Here is a 23,458-nt window from a genome sequence, read left to right as displayed (position 1 = left end):
TAGTGGAAAATGGTTTGGCAGTTACTCAGAAAGTTAAGTATAGAATTATCATGTGACCTGACAATCTCATCTTTAGTTACATACCCCAAAGAATTGAAAGCAGGGACTAGAACAGATAATTACACAAGGGCATTATTCATAATTTCCAAAAGATGGAAGCAACCCAAGTGTCCCTAAACCAATGAATGGATAAATAAAATGTGGTCTATACATACAAGGGAATATTAGTCAGCCATAAAGCAGAATGAAGGTTTGATACATGAGACAACATGGAGCAAACTTGGAAGACATCATATTAGTGAAATAAGCCAGACCCAAAAGGACAAATATATTATCTCAATGATGTTAAATAATTAGAATAAGCAAAGTCATAGATTCAAAAACTAGAATACAGAGTACCAGGGAAAAGGGTAGAGAATGAAGAGCTAATGCTTAATCGGCACAGAGTTTCTGTGCAGTATGATGGAAAAGTTTTGGTAGTGGATGATAGTGATGGTAGCAAAACACTGTAAATGTAATTATCACCACTAAATTATATATTTGAATGTAGTCAAAGGGGGAAATTTTAGCTGGTATATATGTTGCTAGAATAAAAATTTAAAAAAACAACATAGGACTGCAAAACACAAACAGTGAAGCCTAACCTAAACTATGGTCTATAGTTAATAGTATAATAATATTGTTTCATCAGTTGTAACAAAGGTACCACAACTAATGCAGTGTTAATACTGGGAAAACTGTATGTGTGAGAGGGGAGGGTATATGAGAACTTTGTATTTTTTGAATGATTTTTCTGTAAACCTACAATTTCTCAAATAAAAAATAATTTTTAAAAAAGTAAAAAAATAAAAAAAATCCCTTCAGGGAACTTTTTAAAAAGATACTGATGCCCAGACCGCAACCCTGAAGTTCTGATTCAATTCATCTGGAGTACCCACCTACTACTTATGGCACAGCTTGTTGTAAAACTTCCTCAGATGAGTCTCATGTGTAGCCAGAGCTAAAAGCCACTGATGTCAGAGCTATTTCCTGTACTTACAGGATAAATCAAATTCTAAAACCTCATGAAATTAGCATACATTCAAATAATTTTTTTCTCAAACATTTCAAGATCCCAGGCATATAAAGGGATAAAATGCTCATTTTGAATGACAGAATGAGAAATGTAAAGAGTTCAATTGATCTAAAATGTCTCTATAATTCATGTTAAACTGAGGTTAATCTTTCAGACTCCTACTTTCTCATCAAAGTAGAGGTGAGACAAGATTTTCCTTTAGAAAAAAGATTTCCATTCCCCTCTTCCCAACTTCCTGCTTTTCTGTGCAGTATTCTTGGTGATTCCTGGGCAAGAACCAAACAGGTGAGCTGGGCTCTACAGTGGCTGTCATTTTCTCACCGATGGTTTTCTCTTGGGGACACCAGAGCTGACCTCACACAATTCACCTGAAGTTCTAACTCCAGACTCTGGGAATTATCATTCTTTTTTGATAACATGATTTCTTCCTGATGGGCAGAAAGTCTTCAACTTTTCTTTGGCTCCCATGTCATCACTGCAATGGAGTCTTTCCTCAAAGTAAAAGTATGTTCGACATATTATTTATCTCTTCTGCCTGCCCCATGATGTGTAACTTACCATCACTAGCATGAAACTTTAGAAAAGTAACTTTACACACACACATGCACACATACAGAATCCTTACTGTATGTTCAGAATCTCGGCTGTGGTGGCAGCCAACAAAACGGCATTCACTCGCGGAGGCACACTTTTTGGTGATGGATGTACTCCTTCCGTGGCTGGTGAAGTGATGAACTGTCAAACAGTACTGGGTATCTAGGCACAAAAAGAAATCAAAGCAACTGCATTCCCCACGTTGCGAAAGAGACTTCTTAACAGTCACTTCAGAGATGACTAAAGTCCAGGATGATCTGAGGTTTCCGAGCAACAAATTCAGAGGCAGTGAACTCTAGATTTTCTCGATATTTTTTATTTAATTTTTTTCCCAGGTATTATTTTTGAAAAGACATCAGATTCCCAAGCACACATGTATTTTGAAAGTGAATATCAATGTGCACCTATCCTTTGGTGCCCGCTAAAGCTGCGAAAAAATTTTGCAAATTTTTCATTAGAAACATAGGTCTATTTATTTCATGTGGAAGCCTCTCTCTCTGAAGCACATGTTTTATAATTCTAAAATTAAATGAAAATTATGAGTTTAAAATGCAATGAGTCAGAACACTCATCTTTGCATTATTTGACATTTAATTCTCGTCATATACTAACAGGTCATGTGGTGAAATGGAGTGAAAAGCAGGTTCTTCAAATTACACATCAAGATCACCTTCCTTCCTCATCTAGTTCTTAGTCAAACTTATTTAACTTTTCCTCATCCACTTATTTCCATTTTTTCTCCTCCTCTTTAATTAATTCTTACTTTCTCCGTATTTCCTCCCTGCTCTGTATAGCTAGCCCTTGTCTGCACGGTGTTATCCTTAGAACTGTAACCAGTCACATTTTATAACTTAGGGTGCTTTCAAGAAAGTTATTTCATTCAATATGCCAGGATATTCCACTTTGTGTCTGTGTCTCTTCTGTGGGTGAAATACTGTTTAATCTATTTTGTAAAGACCACAGCAGCAACATCACAGAATGGGAACAAAATTGGACTCAAGTGAGAACACAGGGCTCATGGAACTGCCTCTGTCACACATGGACAAGCCATGTTAAGCCCTTTGTACTCAATTTTCTTTTTTTCCCCAAGTACTTTTTAGTAAAATGATGATAAAAAGTGCCCTGCCATTTTGAAAGTGTTGTTGTAAGCTTAAATAATATTAATAATAGCAAACACATATTGAGTGTGTACCGTCAGGCAGTCTTATGTGTTAACTCATTCAATCTTCACAATAAACCTGTAAGGTAAGTAATATTCATATCCTCATTTTACAAATGAAGAAACTAAGGCACAGTTTCTTTCCCATGGTTACGTGAGTAGAAAGTGGTAGAAGGTAAGATTCTAACCCAGGCAGTTAGTGCTCTTAACTGCCTCTCAGTGAGTTGAATAGTAAACTAGATGGCACTTGAGAGTGCTCTACAAGAGCAGCTGATTCTGGATTCAGAAGGAATGAAAATGACTGGCTGTTTCAGGGAGGGCATTTCAATTTACATTCCAAACAAAGAGGAACTGAAAACTGGTAGCTGCATATGTTCACATAGAATGTCACGCATGTTAAAACAGCCCTATAAAGTCAGAATAAAGGCCAGAGTAAACAAAACAAGAAATGACATTCTTGTCATATCCTATTACATAGAGAACCTCTTTTAACAACTTTGACAGACCACAGAAGTGAAGCTGCAAGGTGCAAAGGAAACCTGAGACAACAAAGAACAACAGCTGCAGGCCTGTCTGCCCCTCAAAGTGGTGGCCTACCACTCCCCCAAATAAGAGAAAGTGGAAAGTAAGAAATTACACCTTCAGTTATAGTTCCAGATGCTAAGGATCTTTGGAACCTGTCTGGGGTGCAGTCAAGTATGGCTTGTCACGGTGTGCTGGAAATAGAGTCATTCCACGTTGACATCTTTGAGCATCAGTTTTCCAGGGTAGGCATGAGAGAACCAACTCTCTTCCACCTTTTCCATCTTTGATAGCTTCCCTGAGGGCCGGGGGGGAGTGGGGGGAGAGAAAGCTGCAGTCTCCCCCTTTTGTTTGCACATATTTCAATAGAGATGAAATTCTAAAATCCAGATACAGCCATACATGTTCCAGTTAAAAATGGCTTTGGTTGATGGATGAGAAATTGGACACTATGCACAGGCCTACTGGGAACAATGCTTTGGAGCGATTCTAAAGGAAAGCATGGTCCAGGAAGATAAAGCCCCAGAGGACAGACATCAGTGGCCCAATTTACTACTGTCCTAACCCACACCACCCAGCTGTCAAAAGAATTTAAAGCAAATCATTAAAGAATGATAGCCATAGTCTGAAATAAGTTAATAGAGGCATTGGCCAACTGTTAAGGCTTTGAAATAATTAAGATAAATTTCTGTGAAAAACGGAGAAATAAATCCCCAAATACATACACTCACACATGTACATGCAGTCACAAGCATACACTCATAATTTAAGGGTGATCAACTCTTCAGAAATATAAAAGAACCTCAAGAAAAAATATCCTTGTAATTATTCTTGAAAAAAAAATAATGAAAAATACTCTCCATATCAATACCACCATCACTTGTGCTAATTTATGAAATCAGATTCCCAGGCCCAGTGGAGCTCTCCAGTGTGTACTATTCATTGGCTCTTCACATTGGCATGGCTAGTCTGCTGCTGTAAATAGTGTGGTATAGACATTTCTGAAAGATTCAAGATAATAGTAGAACAAAACTGATATAGTCTCTAACTTTAGAAGGGTTTTTTGTTTGCTTTTTCTTGGCCTTTCACATCTGAAAACCTAAAACTAGTACACCTTAAAATCTGGATAACTTGAGTCTCCTTATAGTTCTAACTAGAGTTTTTCAGTTCCAGATCATCTAACAGCATGTCCTGTGTGCTTCATGTGCACTAAATCATTCAACTTCTCCCTCCCTCGATTCAATCACCCTAGTCCAGTCACCTTCTTCTCCTGCCTGAAGACAAGGATAGCCCCCGCTTTGTGGCCCCAACCGTCCATTCTCCTCACAGGAGCCAGAGTAATCTTTTAGAACACAGCCATCATCATGAGTTCCCCAGTTTACAACTCTCTACTGCCTTCTCATCACATTTACAATAAATCCAAACTCCTCAGCAGAAAAAGAAGACCGCATGTGTCCTGGTCGTTGCCTCCCTCTTAGATTCTTTCTCCATCTCCCACTAAGCCTCAGGGGTCAGTGCCCCTTCTGTTCGCTGAGGAGACCAAGCGTCTTCTGGCCTCTTAAAGCCTTTGCATCTCCGTTCCCACTTTCTGTCATGCTCGTCCTACAGATCTCTTCATGGCTGATGTGTGATTGGTCATTTAAGTCATAGTTCAAATGTAACCTCTTCTGAGATTTCCCTGATCACCCAATCAAAGGCATCCACTCATTGTGCCAACAAATATTACCAAGTACCTAATGTGGTCAGGTGCTGATCTAGAACTGGGAATATATCAGTGAACTGAACAAAAAACACAGTCAAATATTTGTGAATGAATGAAGAGTTTCCCAAGCATCAATGTATCTCAAGAGGACAGAAACCTTTGCTTTAGCCATTAAGTATGGCTTTTCTAAAGGTATCATCAAGCACTTCTGAAATTCTTCGAATGCTACAGTCTGCACTGTGATCTATGTGTTCTCCCTGGTAAAAACCAGTTCAGAAATTCTTCCTCTAGGCACACACAATTACAAATCGAGGCTATGCCATCAGTTTCCAAGTTGTCTCAGTATGGTCCGACTTCTGGTAGTCTCTGAGGAGAAAGCTCTGAATGCTCTATGACATCATCAGCATGGTGGCATGCTAATCCCATTAAGTAAGACATCTGCTCAGGGCCAGACAGGGGAGATCTGAATGAAATGAAATCATGAAAGAGTATTCCAAACTCAGCACACTTACTTTGTGGACACCATTTGTCTTCTGCCCATCGATTGCAGTTATAATTATCCCCTGCATTTTCGCAGGTAAAACACTTGAAGCTGTTTGGAAATGGTGTAGCTTTAAAGAAAAATGTAAAGGGAAAGAAACAGTAAGGCTAAAAAAAGACAAAAATTTCAACATCATATATAGCACAAAATCAGCAATTTTTGTTACTGCATTCCCATCACATTTACAATGAAATCCAAACCCTTAGCAGAAAAAGGCGGCTATATCCACAAACCACCATCTTTAGAATTTCTGTTTCTAGGGAGGTCAATTTATTTGCCAGATTTGTAAGCATTTTCTTTATTCCATTTTCTTTAAATATTTCATCTATGGCATTCTACTACAGAGTAAGTAATGGCAATAATTCTGCAAGTCACTTGGAAATGTCCATGGTACCATTCTGGTATAATTTATAACTTGGGAATAAGTGGGGGTAAGGGATGGATAATGGTGGCAGTGGTAGTAGAACCAATAATTCTATCTGTAGTATAGTATCATCCCTGAAAAAAACCAGAGTCAGATTAATCTGAGTTTGAATTCTGCCCTTGCCACTAATTAGTCATGGAATTTTTAACTTCTAAGAAATAATAATATTTATAATAATAATGACGATGATGAAAAGGAAGATGAAAATACCCAAGACTTGTAGAGGTGTAGTGAGGATTAAAAAGGAATTAGCAAGAGAAATACCTAGTAGAGTTTCTGGCACATCAAGTCATCCTGGATTCATTCCATCAACATGAATTTTCACTATGGCTACATTAAATCTCAACCATGTAATCTCATTTGGTTTATGCCAATTATCATGACATTAGACCTCAACCAGGAATGTAACATTTAATATGAGGTTGATAGTAATTCTACGCCCTCACACTCAGGCCCAAAGTGTTTATGGAAAGAAGTAATCATGAGTTACTAGCAGTCTGGATTAAGAGCAACCATTATGTTCTTTAGGTCTTCAAACCTTTTTTCTTTTTAACTTTTATTTGAATAGGCAAGAAGTCAAAAGTAAAACCATTTGACATTTCTGTATGAGCCCTGTATTAAACTGTCAATTTTCCCACTTTTAGAGCAAGAAACAAAGACCAAAGTGAGCCCAAACTATCCTAATAACCTGACTAGAAACTGCAGTAAAAATTAGAAAGCAGTGGGTATTTCGGAGGCAGAGTAGAATATATATTAATACAGAAAATATCAAAAGCTAAAGTTTGGAAGAATTGAAATTCAGTATTGTAAAAACATTTCAGCTTCGCCTATGCATAAAAGCATATTCGATAGGTAAATAAATAATTAAATCTATTTTCACCTTTTAAATCAGTACATTTAAAAAAAATACTAACAGTGCTGGTATGTGAGTAAATTATAAATTAACATAACTTTTTTGATTTACAAATTCTAATTCCAAAAATCTATCCCAAGGTCATTAGCTAACTGAAAAGACAAATACATTTTAAAAGATTTTCAGTAAACATTATTTAACATTTAGCTTGCTCACATTTTCCTTTTCTTTTGATATAAAGGATGGGGAAATGGTTAAATAAGCTATAGACCTGCATATGATTTTAAAAATTTGTAAGATAAAGCAGGCATTAAAATATGTTCAAAGATATGGAAAAATATTTACAATACAGAGGAAAGGACGGGAAAATGATGCAAAACTAGATTTATATGATCTCGGTTTGTCACATATGTAAATACACATACATAGAAAAAAACACTGGAAGTAAATATTCAAAATGTAAAGAAGAGCTCATTCTGAATCTTGGAATTATGAATACATTTTATTTTCTTCATTTCCTGTCTTTTTGAAATGGTCTATAATGGGTGTGTATGACTTTGTTCTCTATATTAATGATTTTTTCGCATTCTAAAATTGCATTAGGCTTAAAAAGTACAAGAATTACAGACAGTTGAGGGTCTATGAAAACTATGTGCCATGCTTTTAAATGGTCATATACAATCATTTTTGTATGATTAGAAATTTATAATAAATGTAGTTCAAGATTCTGTGTGTATAGTATAAGTGTGTGTGTAGCATATACGTACACACATTCTGATATGACTGCATGTTCTAAATTAAAAAGAAAACACAGAGCGAAGAACAGCAATGATATGGACTTCATTTCAGAGTAGAAGAAAGAGGCTCCCAAACCTGGCTGTGCATCAACAGTATCAGAAGAGCTTTTGAATAAAGAAGAGGGGAAAAAAAATTCCACATCCCTCTCTCCTGACTACAAAATCCCTAAAGAAGGGAGCCAGTAACATGTAGTTTTAAAAGCTTTCCTGGTAATTCAGATCCTCTTACAGGTGTGGGAATTACAGGACTGCACATGTATACCAAATAATTCTTATTCTTAAGACTCTCTCTTTAATGAATTTTATCAGAGAAGTTTTACTTATCTGAAGAAAGGAGGGGAGATGATAAAAATATACAATCACAGATATAGGTATATAAAGTATATTAAAACATATTGTCATAAACCATCACATACACTGGCATTTGTTTATTTTTAAACTATTTGTTACAAAAGTTGAGTTTTATGCAGACTTACTTATTGTGACTTTGAATATTAATGAAAAGTCATTAATATTACCCTCTAAATTTCAAACATAGCAATCTGTCTTCAAAATTATTAATGTCCATTTGAAAGATTGATTGATGCAGAAATTTACTACAACTAATGTCTTTCATCAAAGAAGAGATCAAGAAAGAACAGTAATTTACGTTGGTAACCATGTGTAGGTACACTGCTCAAAAGAATCTTAAACAAGACCCCTTTCAAGACTTCAACAGGAAGTCAAACCATTTTTTTAAAAACTTTTTAATTTGAAATGATTTCAAACGTACAGGATGGTTGCAAAAACAATGCAAATCCTCTAAGAGAACTCCAGTAAACCCCCAACCTGATACCCAGATCCACCAACTTTTAAAGTTTTGCTAGGAAGCTGAACCATTTTAAAGAAATGGAGAAAATTTATGTCACCATGTATTTCCCTTACCCACAGAAGTAATGAAGACTCCCTGTTTTATCCCAGGTATAAACCAAACTTTCCAGGAAAAGGCAGTTACTACAGGCAGAACGTAGGCCTTCAAATGGGCACTGTGACCTCCAGTAAAGAACTAGGAAGTTGCACTGCTACTTACGGTCGAGAGAAGGCCTCACATTATAGAAGTTGATGTTCTTGGCAAACGCCCAGTTTTCTGAGAAGATAAAAATCTGGACAACAGCTACAGCTAGAGCCTGACAGAGGAGCAGCATTCTGACTCGTGTCTTGCAGAGTCCAAAACACATGTATCTACAATGAAAAGAGAGTCTGTTGAGTTTATTTGTATTTTGCACATTGATAGGAGTATTTATATTTTACCCAACAAAAAGGAGTTTGCTCAATTATTCAGATGTATTCACCAACTTCCTGTTTTAAATGGCCAGTACCTGTGAGTACACTGCATTATTTCTGACTGGATGACAGTTAAGCAATTACTGCCGTCTACACTGGCCAGCTGGGTTTTATAGGCCACCCAACGGCCATTCGGGTTCAGCAAGCAGCAGCAGCCAATGCTGGCCTGTCTGCAGCCCATTCTGTCTCTGCCTGGGGTCACCAGTTTACTTCACACCGTGTCACCTAGTCTCTTAAATCACCCATGGTTCTCAGGTACATTCAGCTGAAATTACTGGACCACATATCTGTCAATTCCAAGCCCTAAGCGAACACTTATCTTGATACATTTTGTAGCTCTTTCAAAACCTGTAAGAAACAATAAAAGTTGTAGCAATGAGAAGGACAGTGAGTAAAAAGACAACTAGTATGAGAAAATCTTTCCTGGGTCCCAGCATCCACTGGCATCCCCACCTGTTTCTGCCACATTGGGTGCAAGGAGAAGTGGCTGGGATGGTTCTAGAGGAAACAGAACAAAAATTGTTTGTAAAGCTGAAAGCCAATGTTATGGTAGAACCGGTCCACAAATACTACTCGTTGTTTTCATAAACTTAAAGTAGGCAGGGCTGAACCCCAATGAAACAACAGGCAGGTACATGGTCAGCAGTGATAAAAGATAGTCACTGTCCGCCCATAGGTCCTACCCTCACAAAGCCTACCTAGTCATAGGATCATCTCCAGGAGAGATGCTCAGAACTTATAATGTCACTACCAGCAGGTCCTCTTTGACAATGGGGAGGTGTAGGGCAACAGAAAAAGGATGCAACTTGGAGTCCAAAGACTTTGGTTCAGGTCCTGGCCCAAATATTTATTAGTTGCCTGACCTCGAGCAAGCTCTTCAAACTCCATCAACCTCAATTTTCCCATCTATAAAGTGACTTAATAACACCTGCCCTGTCCACATCTTTGGGTAATTGTGAACATCAAATAGGGGCTCAGGCTAAGGTCACATAGCACTGTGCACGTAAAAGCACTTTGCTTGTAATAAAAGTTCTGTGAAAATGTTGGTATATTGGAGTTCAATCATATTGGCTGGACTCATTTTCTTCCTGCTGAATCAACTCGTCTCAGTGGGTTTAGAGAATTTTTCAAAGAGCTAAGGTTTGATCCCTGCATATACAAGCCAACTACTTTTACATGAACATTTTGTTTGAAGCCAGGGTAATAATATGTGGGTTGTAGAGTTTTACCTCCTTCGCATGTGTTTCAAGTATGTTAGTTATTGGTGTGACTAATAATGCATTTTCATGAGAAAGAACTGAATATTAGATAAAGGGCAGTTTGATAACAGAGCACTGACTTGAGGGGAAATACTAGTTAAATAAGTGATCTTCCATTTTCCTCCTTTCTGTTGCAGCCAGAACATCTTATCATCCCTACACAGGGCTTTTGCTACTGACAGAATTGAGTCGCTAAGGAAGTACTCAGTGTAAAAATACCTGGTGAATACATTTCAAAACAATAAATGCCAAACCTTTTCAGCTCAGTACAGAATCAGACCTACTGACACATAAAAATATATATAATTTTGTCCTGTTTCAGCTTAGAAACTGAGATTGACCTTTCGCAGTTATCAGATTTCTAAATGTTGTTCCTATACTCTATCTGAAGAAACAGACATTTAGTTAACTATGTTATTCCTTACAAACAAGTGGTTTTACTGATTTAAATTCTGCTTCTCCTATTCCTTTCTCTGAATTGTACGGCTACGTAGTTGTGACCGTTCAGCCAAGTAATGGATACCCGTTCTTTACACCAGTGAAGATCCTTTGAGGGGGAAAGACTAATCCTTCTTTCCAAACCTCAGAATAAATGTGTACCAATAGCAACTCCCAAGCCGGTAGTAGACCATGCTTAAGATTATAGGTTTCAGAGTCTTATTGTCTTCATTGAAATCCCAATTGCACAAGTAAGTAACCATGGAGCCTTAGGCTTTCCAAGCCTCAGTTTCCCTGTCTGTAAAACAGACACACCACAGTACCTAGCTCATAGTGTAGACTCGAGGACTTAGTGACACATGCATATGAAGCATTCAGTGGAGCTATATTGACTGAGCGTTTTCTATTAGGCAGTAAAAAGGACTGGCTCAAATTCTTGCTTCCAAATCTATCATCTGTGTAGTCTTGAGCAAGTTCCCTAACCTCCTTGCACTGCAATTTTTGCATCTGTAAAATGGATGTGATAATGATATTTCTTAGGGTTGCAAGAATTAAATTATATTTATTTCAATCAATTATAAGTTGATAAATATAAAGTATTTGAGCTATCTAATTAGACATGTGCCTGGCATGTACTATCATGAACAACCTCCCCCACCCCACCCCCCACCCACCCCCCACACACACCCCAACAGTTTGGAATCACAAGTCATAGCCCTTGGTCTTCCTTCTGTAATGTCATTGAGACAACAGTCCATTCATTCATTCAACATGTTGTTATTGACACCTAGTGTATTATGGACATTTTTATCACTGGATCCACAACAAGAACTTTGTTTTCATGCAGTTTGCATTTAGAGGGAGAAGACAGGCAATAAACATGGGGAAAAAACATAGGTTCAGCTAGTCATAAAATCTGTGAAGGAAATATTTGAAAAGCTATGTTAGAAGTAGGAGGAGCTCTTCTGCATATATGGAGGCCCAGTACAACTCGCTCTGAGGAGGTTACATCTGAAAAGGAGAATTAAATGATGAGAAGAAACCAGCCAAGAAAAGAATCCAGGGAAAAGAATATGAAGTCCTAAGGTGGGAAAAAGCTTGCCATGCCGTGTTGGGGGAACAGCCAGTGTGACTGGAAATGCTGGGACAGGAGGGAAAGGGGTTGAGGACAAAGACAGAGAGTTGGGCAGGGACCAACTCACACAGGAACTTACAGGCCATAGCAAGGACAAGGATTTTAGATTGAGCAAAATCAATACATTGCTCATTTTAGATGACCTTTTTAAAAAAAATACCAAGAACCTTTGTCTTTGTAGAGTTAATTGGTCACAAATTTTTAGTCTTATTTCTAGCTCCTGGAATAAAGGAATATAATTACTTAATAGTATATATAGAAGAATATGGAATTCAGAGACACCACAAAGCTTTCCCTAAATGGATGAGACAACTTCAAAAAAAACGGAATAAACAACAAGCCCAAGGATTAGACTCATGTTTTGGTTTCTCCACTTCTAAAGGCAACATTGCAGGAAATCATTTTACCACTAAGAAAATTGAGGTTCAGAGACAATAGATATAAAGATTCTAGCACACTGTCCAGAACATAGTATTATTTCCCTCAAATAAATTTCAAAATAGCTTCTTCTACCCACTTAAGAGCTAGTAAAAAGTGAACCAAAAGAATATTACTTTCATATAGACTAATACATAGACTATTTCATTTCCATTTTTAACTAAAACAATGTAGCCTAGCTTAATAAAAAATACTCTATAACTGCAAAGGTTTTCCTGTCAAATGATGAAAGCAACAAATAAAAATGTCTTATATTTCCAGAGCATGTTTTATTATCTATTAAGATATACTGTTTTTTTCTCCAAACACCTATATCTCTACGAATTTTTCAGTATATAGGTTTGTGTTAAAATGACTATTTAATTTTTCACAACCAAAAGACAACAGGATAATGGAAAAGTAACTAACTATAGTATCTGAGAGTTGTTTTACATTTAGAATCATTTCATGGAGACTTGGAATTGAAAATTATCTGCTAAGACTTTGCTGAGTAGGCTCCCATTGTAGCAGAACAAGGTTACAGTGGAGCTTGTATTTTGCTTTAGAAGAAAAATAATCTTTAATATGAGTTAGACCAAACCATTCTGGTACTTTTACCAAGGCCATCACATAGAATGGTGTTCTTCACACGGGGAAAAGGGTGGACTATGCGCTCCCTGAAGTTATACATGTTTTCTATACATATTTTCCCCCTGATGGGGAGTATCTCAAAGGAATCTGAGACCTACACAATGGTTAAGAATGGCTGCATGCTATTTCAGAATACAGCTATAGTGATTCAGGTTTGAGATAAAGTTCCATGTATATATTAGGTATCTGGTCAACCCCCCTCAAACTCAAGTTTAGCTCAAAACATTCTGTTCCAGACAGATCTCATTTCCGTAAACCATATTTCCTAGATAGTATACCTAGTCAGAAACCTCTCATCTAGGATACTCATCTATCTTGTATTTTTTGAGTCCTCCCTTTAAAAGGTACAGAATGCAGTTTGCTTCTCTGCTAGGAGAAGTAAGGGATTTTTGCAAGGCATAGCTGTAGGGATGTAGCAGGGATGGGCATTTCTCAAGCATTCCAGGAAATGGCAGATGGCCATACTCACAAATTTAGAACCCTACCTAAGACTATGGACCACTGCTACTCAGCGTAAAGGAACTTACATGGCACTGGGTCCAGCAACATGACTATTTCCCAGGTCCAAGTCCTGGTAATCATCTCCTCCTACATGTGACATTTTACATTCCATGGAAGACAGGGAAGGTTGATGGGGGCCGTCAAGAGGCAGTGCATCCTCCTCAAGATCATAAGCTATTTCAAGGCACGAAAATGACCTACTTCATTTTTATATTCCTTAGGCCCACATTCAGCACAAGGTATACACTCTATAAACGCTTTTTGAAAGAGAACTAACAACATTAGCTATGACCTATAAGGAGCACCTCTCTCGGCAAGTAAGACAAAGGTTATGGCTGTAAGGAGTTGGCAGAGTGTCCAAAGATGATAAAGAAATGGACTCAAAAGATTTTAAAGAGACCAAATAGAGGACGTAAATACTGGCACTTCTTGCCCAATTGCTAAAAATGAGTCAGCATGCACAAGGCCAACTTCAACTCCTAATAAAACAAATTAAACAGATAATTTAAGGGAAACAGTCCTATGAGTCTAACATACCTATCAACACTTACATTCACACCTTCCTACAGTCACCACTTATCTTGCAATAGGGCACTTTAATGACAAACCTTAACAAGCCTGGCTTCCCTTGTAAAAAGAAAAGACAAAATGGAAATTCAAAATGAGTGGTGAAATTTTACTCAGAAGAATGGAGTATACAAAAACACTCCTCTAAAAAGGGGAAAACTTTACAGAAAATTGAAGCTGGGCAAACATCTTCCCAATTTTTCAAAAAAAGGAAGGCTAACAATAGTGAATCGAAAGCTGATATTCATAATTTGGGATAACTTACAGAAAACCACAACAATCACCTGAATCTAGTCTGCATCATTAAGATCAATGATACTAAAGTAACCAATCTTTTCTTAATTTGCATGCTAGTAAGCTTATAAAAAAGAAAATAGATGTATACGTAACTAGATTTTTCCAGACAGCTGTAAGATTTCCTAGCACACTGACAAAAAAAGAAAAAAGAGTGATATAGTAGGATGGTAGCAACAGAGATGGGTGGATGCAGAGTGATGAGTGGCTTGACCTTAACTCACTGGGAAACACTGGTTGATTCTTGCATTCCGGACGTTTTTTTCTACAGGAGTTCTTTCTGTGAGGGTCTGTAGATATTGAATATTTTAAGTCCGTTATTTCTCTCCCGCTTTAACTGTCGAATGATATTTTGTTTATGAATTTTTGGTTATTTTCCCTCAGCCTTTTGAGGCATCCCATTGTCTGCTAGCATCTACCATGGCTGTTGAGACATCTGCTTTCAATCTCATCGTTATTTCTTTGTAGGTAATCTGCACCTGCATATGGTTCAGAGCTGTGGATTTCAGACCCATCCGGAGGACGCCCATCCACAGCAAGAGCTGTGCAGCTTGCTTCTGGCAGTTATACTAGGTTGGCCAATGGAGGTGTTCTGCTTTCACTAAATTCAGGAAGTGTGCTTCTGGGATCTAGGTAGGGAACTCATTCAGCTCCCTCCTGTGCAGGCCAATTTAGGTTCCACTGCCTCTCCTTGCCTGGGCATTGAAAGCCCAGCTCCTAAAGCATCAGCTCTTATCTACTTTGATATTTTCTCTGTTCTTCTTTTAAGTGTAAATATGAATTCTTTAAATTTTAAAAATATTTCATCTAGCATTTCTATGCACCTAAAAGCAGAATAAGGGAGAGTATTTTAATTGATGCTCAATCTATCACCTTGATCTGAAAATCTAAAATATCCATGGAGTACCACAGACTTGACTCTAGTGATATGTGACTGCCAAAAGTAAATACAATCTTGGAGGGGAGGAAAACAATGGGATTTAGATTCAGAAAGACCCAGAATAAAAGTCAGGTTCTACATTTACTAACCAGGTATGCTTAGAGTTAAGAAGTATTGTCTCCATTTATCAATAAGAAAACTGAGGTTTAGAGATGTGTAGGTAAACTCTGTATGCAGCGAGTGCCATTACACAGGTGTTCTAGTTTGCTAATGCTGCAGAATGCAAAACACCAGAGATGGATATGCTTTTATAAAACGGGGTTTTATTTCACTACACAGTTACAGTCTTAAGGCCACAAAACATCCAAGGTAACACCTCAGCAATCGGGTACCTTCACCGGAGGATGGCCAATGGCGTCCGGAAAAGCTCTGTTAGCTGGGAAGGCAGCTGGCGTCTGCTCCAAAGCTCCGGCCTCAAAACGGCTTTCTCCCAGGACGTTCCTCTCTAGCAAGCTTGCTCCTCTTCGAAACATCACTCCCAGCTGCACTCCGTTTTCTCTCTTTGAGTCAGTTCATTCATATAGCTCCACCGATCAAGGCCCACCCTGAATGGGCGGGGCCACGCCTCATGGGAACAGCTCATCAAAATCATCACCAACAGCTGGGAGGGGCACACTCCAAGCAAATCTAACCAGCATCAAAACTTCTGCCCCACAAAACTACAAAGATAATGGCATTTGGGGGACACAATACATTCAAACCGGCACAACAGGTAAAGTATCTTTCACTTAGATGGCATTCAAGAAATGTTGGGTGCCGCTTCCCCCACTTCTCCCTCCTTCCCCCTTCTTCAGACATCGTTAGCAGAACAGAAACCAGATCAAGGGATATAACTGTCCAGCTCCATTCTATACAAGCTGGACTGAATGTGGTACAAAGTGTTGAGTTCTATGCACTAATTTCTTTACAGGGCTCACAAATTCTCTCTATTGCAACCCAGTAGAAAGTCGGAATAAATGACCTCCTTGGTCCCTTCTACTTCTAATATCCTATGGTTTTTATGGAAGGAAATTAATAAAGAATTCCATATATACCACAAAGAATCATAAGTGTAACACAGTATTCCCATAACATTTCAGATTCCCACTGCAGTGTTTTAAAGAATACAAACTTAAAAAAATCCCATCCAAGCACAGGATCAAAAACTCACAGAAATGTACCTCTCATTTCCAAGCATAAAGCTGAGCATTTTGCAATGCAAAAGAGAATATTTTCAACTACATGTAACCTGATGAAAGCTAATGTCTAAAACAATGCTAATGCTAAAATAATTTCATTATGCAAATCAATTTTAAATCTAATCATGTATTAATGCAGGCCCTATAAGTGTGTGATTTGGGTGAAGAAATAGTCTAATCAACTTTAAAGACATCTTTCTAAATGAGATTCAAATTTTAAGAAAAAGCTAAAAGACAGTTCCAAAATAATAGTTTTCAGCTGCATTTTTGTCAGTCATGATTTTTAATCTGTTTTTGAGAAGGCTTTCATGACTCCAAAGAGGAAAGATGGGAATAACCCCACATGAACAAACTTTATAAAGCTCGTATGTTCAGCAGTTGGAAGTTGAACCCCTTTTAAAAGATCAAGATTGGCTTGTCATGTTTTGTTGAACTATTTGGACAAATGGCAGGAACCTAATAAAAATGTGTTGATTGATTAAAATTGATAGTATCCGTCACACCAATGGAATACTTTTTACCCAATGTATATCCATAAAGGATTTTTAGGAGGCTTATTTATTACATTAAGTTTCTCAGAATATGTAGTAAAACCCATACTGAACAAGAAGAGAGTAAATATCCTACCTACCTATTTCCATGAATGCTGTCCCTCTGCTTATATGTTACCCTTTGCTCTGAACTTCCCAGAAGCCAAGGGAAACACAATGGAACACACAATTCTCATGATTTCATAAAAGGAAACTCTTCCCCAATACTTAATTCTCAAATTAATGGGTCCTGTACATTATCATACAGAGAGCACCAAACAATATATGGATAAGGTCCAAAATTTGTCTTGAAGAGCTCCAGATGTATCCTTCATTTGGCCACTGCTTAAAAAAAAAAAAAAAAAAAAAAAAAGCCAAGGGCTACTATATAACCTGGCAATTCCACTTCTAGGTATGAACTCCAAAGAAGTGAAAGCAGGGACCCGAAGAGACACCTGTATGCCACTGTCCACAGCAGCATTACTCACAGTAGCCAAGGGGGGAAACAACCCAGATGAATGAATTAAAAAAAAAAAAAAAAAAAGTGGTATATCCATACAATGGAATATTATTCAGTCATAAAAAGGAATGAAGTTCTGATATGTGCTACAATGTGGACAAACCTTTCATACATCATGTTAAAATCAGCTGGGCACAAAAGGACAAACATTGTATGATTCCACTTATATAAAATGTCTAGAGTAAGCAAATTTATAAAGAAAAAGTAGATTAGACATTACCAGAGGCCAGGGAGAGAGGAAATGGGAGGTTATTGCTCAAAGGGTACAGAGTTTCTGCTTTGGCTGATAAAAGTTTTGGTAATGAATGGTGGTGATAGTAGTACAACATTGTAAATTGAATTAATGCCACTGAAGTATACACTTAAAAATGGTTAAAATGGTAAATTTTATGTTTTATATATATATATATTACAATGACAAATCAATTAAAAAGAAAAGCCAAGGGCAACTCTATAGCAATATTTCTGCCATCAACTAGCCAAATGGGAGATATTTTTTTCTTTTCTGTGGGGAGGGGCAACTTTAAATGTGAGAAAGATATAACTGAAGGGAAGTTCTGCAGGAGATCTGCAGGCACACAGGTGTTGGGTGCTATTAATGAGCAATTCCACTGGCAGAACCGCATAATTGTAAACTGATTGGCAACACAGGCTGGGCACAGAAGACATTGTTTTTATGTTCGGAATCCCTGCTTGCTCTACTAACTGAGTTTCTTTTAATAACCCAATCAAAGTTCTCATAATAGAGAACTATGCTATGTCCAGCAGCTGGCTAAGGATCCATTATTCTACATTTGTGGAGTGGAGGAACATATCATTCCAAAGATATAGTTTCTAATACATGATATTACTCAACTGAAAAATTTAGCATTCAGGGTTACTTGGATATGTAAGTGACGGCTAGCACTTTTGACTTCATTTAAGTTTCAGCTGACATAGAAAAATAACCATAAAAATAATGTATACCTATAGAATGGGTTTCTCATTTAAATTTCTGTATATATTCTAATTTGACAAATGTCTGTACCAAAGCAGAAATCTTAGGCAATAAGTCCATTTAGACATACGTGTGTGTATGTGTATGTGCATATACATGCATACAAGCATACATACATGCACATGCATATATTTTTATTGAATAAATTAATTTTGTAAGAGTCATGTGCCAGGTTGTAAAAGTCCCTACAGTTCTGTTTAACAGGCCGCATTGCCAATCATGTCAGTAGGTTTCAACAGCCACACAGTTACCTTTCAATTAGGAGGGCTTTAGGACAGAATTGCTACTATATATTTGTCCTGTCCTCTTTCTTCTGCCCTTGGGTTTTATGTCACTGACCATTGTTTATAGAGGCACCACTAGCTCAACGTTATTCTTGATTCTACATCCAAAAATGCATAATACATGTAAAGGACATGGTTATGGCTATCATTTTGAAACAGGAAGGCATTGGAAAACCAACAGTAAACTACATGCTATGGCAAAAGAATATGATGATGACTTTTGCATAGTCACAAAATCCAGAATAGATTATTCAAGGAACTCTGGAAGCTGACAAGCTTAAAAACACAATCTTAATAAAAAATTTTTCTGCATATATAACAAAGTTACAGTGTGTCACCTGCTTTATAAATGGTCACTATTACCACTTGGAGCAGAAAGAAATGTACATATATAAAGATATATATGTGCATAATTTTATACTCCTGGAGGAAACTGAAAAATTATGTGCATTAAATGGTGTTTTAATTGCAACATGAAAAACTACATTTAAGTAATGGTTCACAATCCCACAAGGGCAAAGTCAGACATAAATGCTTCCCCATATAATAGGGAAAGAGTGGCCTTTGGAGGCACTTACACTGAGCATGAATTCTGACTCTGTCACCTTGCTTGAAGACCACCTCTAGAAGGACACTATTGCTCTGAGACTCAGTTTCCCTGTCAGTAAAAAAAATACATTAAATACCTATTTAGAAGAGAGTTGTTGTTTGGAGAGGAGTTAAATGAGAATGGATACATCCCTACTTGTTGTTTTCATTATCAAATTACTAAATCAATGTAGAGATTTATTGTTTCTCTATGGATTACCATATCAACTAATATCCATGAGCTCATGAAATATATGACTAGATTTAAGACTGAAATTCTACATTCATATTTTTGTTCTCAAATTCTATGGTTATCTGAGTATATATGAGAGAGGGATGTGAAATTCTTCTGAATATCTATTTTAAGAAAACTACTCTAGAATATATGTGGGAAATATATTTAGGCCTCAACAGACCATATTCCTTTATCTGCTTTCTGATAAATCTATGTTCTTTGTCTATACTCATAAATAATTGCAGTTTTCAGAACACTTTCCAAAGGAACAGGCACTATGCTTTCAATGGGTCATTGCCTTTTACTCCTCACCCTTCTTTGAAGGCTCAGTTCAAATATTTCTCATTTATGAAGCCTTTCAGTGTCTACTCCAGGTCATGGATTAGTCTCTACCCTGCAAAAAATTTAGAGTCTGTTTGGGGACAGAAGACCATCCTTCCCTACTTTGGGTTGGCAGAGTAAGTTCCAGTCCATGCTTGGGGATGCGCTGAAGGTTTCTCAATGATTATTTGCCTCACACACTTGCAGTCATTGCCAATAGAGAAAATGATTTTTCATTTTTCCTACCAAGAGAACTGCTGTTTCCATTTTGATTTTCATTCAGATTTTAATTTCACCATGTAGAGATTACATGAGAAACTCCATCTTCAGCCAGTGAAGGTCTGACAACAGTGGCCTAGAGCATTTGCATGTTGTTCAACACACACTATTGTGCTACAATCACACAACCTTCCTAAGCCATCCTAGTGTGCTGGTTTGAAGCTGTCATGTACCCCAGAAAAGGCCATTTTCTTTTAATCCATTCTTATGGGTACAGACCGACTGTAGGTGGGACCTTTCATTTGGTTGTTTCAATTGAGATGTGACCCACCCAATTAAAGGTGGGTCTTAATCCTTTACTGAAGTTCTTTATGAAGATAAAGAGAGAAACACCTGGAGAGCTTAGAAAGCAAAGCTCTGGGAGAAGCAAACAAGGATCCACAGAAACCGAAAGAGCCAGAACCTGAAAGCAACAAAACCCAGGAGAGAAGGATCAGCAGACTCCAGCCATGTGACTTCCCATTTGACAGAGGAACCCCCAATGACATCAACTTTCTTCAGAGAAGGAATCGTCTTGTTGATGTCTTAATTAGGACATTTTCATGGCTTTAAAACTGTAAATTTGTAAACTAATAAATCCCCATTGTAAAATCCAACCCATCTCTGGTATATTGCATTCTGGCAGCTTTAGCAAACCCCAACACCTGTAAGGTAAAAGGGAAGCTGACCTTGCCCGGCTTTCACTTTTTACCCCTCCAGGCCCATGCTTCGCCCCTCTCCATCTTGCTCTGTGCCTGCGAAAGGTGACCCTTAAAGCTCACTCATGAGGTTCTCTTTTCCACTGGCTTCCAGTCTGCTCTGGCCAATGGCAGGTACTGGCAGGTTGGAGGAGGGGAGGAGAATGAGACTGGGGTGTTTACTCCCAGTAAACTCTCTCTCCTGCCAGGCTGCCATCGGGTCCCACAGGCCCTGCAGGTGGTCAGCTCCACAGAGACCCTCTCCAGGGTCTGGAAACTTTCTCCCCTGTCCTTTAGGCCTATGAAGAAGAAATGGCTCTCCATTGCTAACTTCGGAGTCAGAACTAGCCCCTGCTGGTTTCCCTGAAGCCAGCCTACACCTTTACAAACAGTCCTTTTTATAAACTCTCAAATAATACCAGTCTGAGGATGGAGATTGCCATGTGGTTCTCGCAAGGACCCTGACTGATCCCTGACTTGAGTCTTGAAATCAGTGTCATGACTTCTTGTTCTAGCAAAGCTATTACAGGAACAGCTGTAATGAATAAATAGTAGCTTCTTAAATAGTAAAACATAAGATAAATTGTTATGGTCTCTCAGGTTATAGGAAATCAACAACTGGATTTATGCTACAAACCAATCAGGGTAAGAATGAATGCTTTAGAAAGAAAATGAAAAAAATAATTAGACTATATCAGAAAATAAATCTAGCTCAAGGAAGCACATTTCATACTTTCATCACAAAACCACAAAAATTCAGCTTTTTCTGCTCCTACCATCATTGGAGAACATCACTAAATAAGCAGAGAGATGGTCAAGATTCTTAACTTTAATAAAACAGCTGAGAAGAAAGAACACTTACTGTTATGGACATAGCACTAAGGCTCACTGAAGTTTTGTTATATTCAGGGCTGGAGTAATATATTACAGTATCAATAAATATCTGCAAAGAGGAAGTAAGTTTATGTGAATTTAATAAATTCACTGAAAACTGGAATCACATGTTAATTCAGTGATGCTTTTCCCTATATTCTCCTTTCTAAGATCTTGTATCTCAAAAACCAACACTAGCTTTTTACTTGACAATGGGCTTCCCACTTAATTAAGAACCTTCTCCTAAATTACCCTCGGGTTGTTATCCTCTCAGTCCTAAACCTTCCCACTGGGATAATGTCCTTAGCAGCCTTATTTGCCAAAGGAAGCCCTTTATCTCACTGTCTTAGTTTGCTAATGCTGCAGAATGCAAAACACCAGAGATGGATAGGCTTTTATAAAATGGGGGTTTATTTCACTACACAGTTACAGTCTTAAGGCCACAAAGCATCCAAGGTAACACCTCAGCAATCGGGTACTTTCACCGGAGGATGGCCAATGGCGTCCGGAAAACCTCTGCTAGCTAGGAAGGCAGCTGGCATCTGCTCCAAAGCTCCGGCCTCAAAACGGCTTTCTCCCAGGACTTTCCTTTCTAGCAAGCTTGCTTCTCTTCAAAACATCACTCCCAGCTGCACTCTCTTTCTTCCCCCCGAGTCAACTCATTTATATAGCTCCACCGATCAAGGCCCACCCCGAATGGGCGGGGCCACGCCTCCTTGGGAACGTCTCATCAAAATCATCTCCCACAGCTGAGTGGGGCACATTCCAAGCAAATCTAACCAGCACCAAAAACGTCTGCCCCACACAAGACCACAAAGATAATGGCATTTGGGGGACACAATACATTCAAACTGGCACACTCACCTTCCAAAATTATTTGTACCCACCTTTCTTAATCAATTTTCTTCCCTTCTCCTCTTTCACTCCCTGCTACCTTCACTCAAGGACACCTAAAAGGAAAAAAAAAAAGTTCAGCTTGAAATGTACATTGAGATCTCATCCATATTCTGTCCTAATTTCCAGACCATAAAACTCCTTATTGGCAGAGAAAGTGTTCTATGATAAGGCCTAAAATAGTCCCTTTTACCTTCAGCTTGAAATAAAGCACACCTTGAATACACTCTTAGTGGCATGCAACAGCAGAGTCAAGGAGGCCAAAGGAGGGAATGAGGGATTCTTCTCTTTGTCATTCCTTTTTTATTAATGGACTCAAAGAGTCTCTTCACAAAAAGAGAAGACTGGCTGAGGGATTTGGTAAGGGTGGCACCCAGAAGGTAAGGAGACTGAGTAAGCACCAATGACCCAACTTATTAGATTATTTGTTAGTGTGATGGGCTGTGGACAATCACTGATGGAAAAGCTGACTTCTAGTCCAGAGTCACAATTCTGGGCTCTTGATAATCACTCCAGCAGCCAGCACAGTGCTGTACTTCAGTGTACTCGTTACTTCAACTCCCCACACCCCATCCCCAACCCTCAGCACGGCTGTCCACTACAGTTTGTACAGAACAGAAACTCAGTAACTATTCGTTGAACAAATGCTTGAATATGGTTGACTTCATCCATTCAGTTAGCAAAGCACATTCCATTTCCCTGACTCTAAGGCAAGCCAATTTCCATTAACCCTTAGGTGACCAACTTGTGGGCTCTGCAGCCTCAAATTAATTCATTCTACCACATGATTCATCTTCAAAGAACCTTCCAAAACTAATTATCTTCCCCACATCCCTGTGAGGTAAGTGCTGTGTGACCATCTCCAGGTTTCAAGGAGGAAATTGGGGATA

The 23,458-nt window shown here is 38.1% G+C and overlaps 1 protein-coding gene across 9 annotated transcripts in view; it reads right to left on the bottom strand.

The window, feature by feature from the left end:
* The window catches only part of LYPD6B (LY6/PLAUR domain containing 6B), a 218,254-nt gene that overhangs the window by 8,792 nt on the left and 186,004 nt on the right, over positions 1-23,458 (bottom strand). For 6 of the 9 annotated variants that reach the window (XM_037849848.1, XM_037849847.1, XM_037849850.1 and 3 more), the window contains 4 exons: positions 22,562-22,624; positions 8,737-8,888; positions 5,565-5,663; positions 1,701-1,831 (listed from right to left, as the gene is read on the bottom strand). In XM_037849848.1, coding sequence (XP_037705776.1) covers positions 1,701-1,831; positions 5,565-5,663; positions 8,737-8,884 — 378 coding nt within the window. In that variant the 5' untranslated portion in view covers positions 8,885-8,888; positions 22,562-22,624. Of the gene's footprint in view, positions 1-1,700; positions 1,832-5,564; positions 5,664-8,736; positions 8,889-19,279; positions 19,360-22,561; positions 22,625-23,458 lie in introns of all 9 variants that reach the window. The other 3 variants (XM_037849849.1, XM_037849852.1, XM_037849855.1) reach the window with 1 other exon arrangement.

This window comes from Choloepus didactylus, chromosome 9 (assembly GCF_015220235.1).
Source record: "Choloepus didactylus isolate mChoDid1 chromosome 9, mChoDid1.pri, whole genome shotgun sequence".
Lineage (NCBI taxonomy): Eukaryota > Metazoa > Chordata > Mammalia > Pilosa > Megalonychidae > Choloepus > Choloepus didactylus.
The sequence above is the reverse complement of the archived record's forward strand: the minus strand, read 5'-3'. Positions and strand labels throughout refer to the sequence as shown.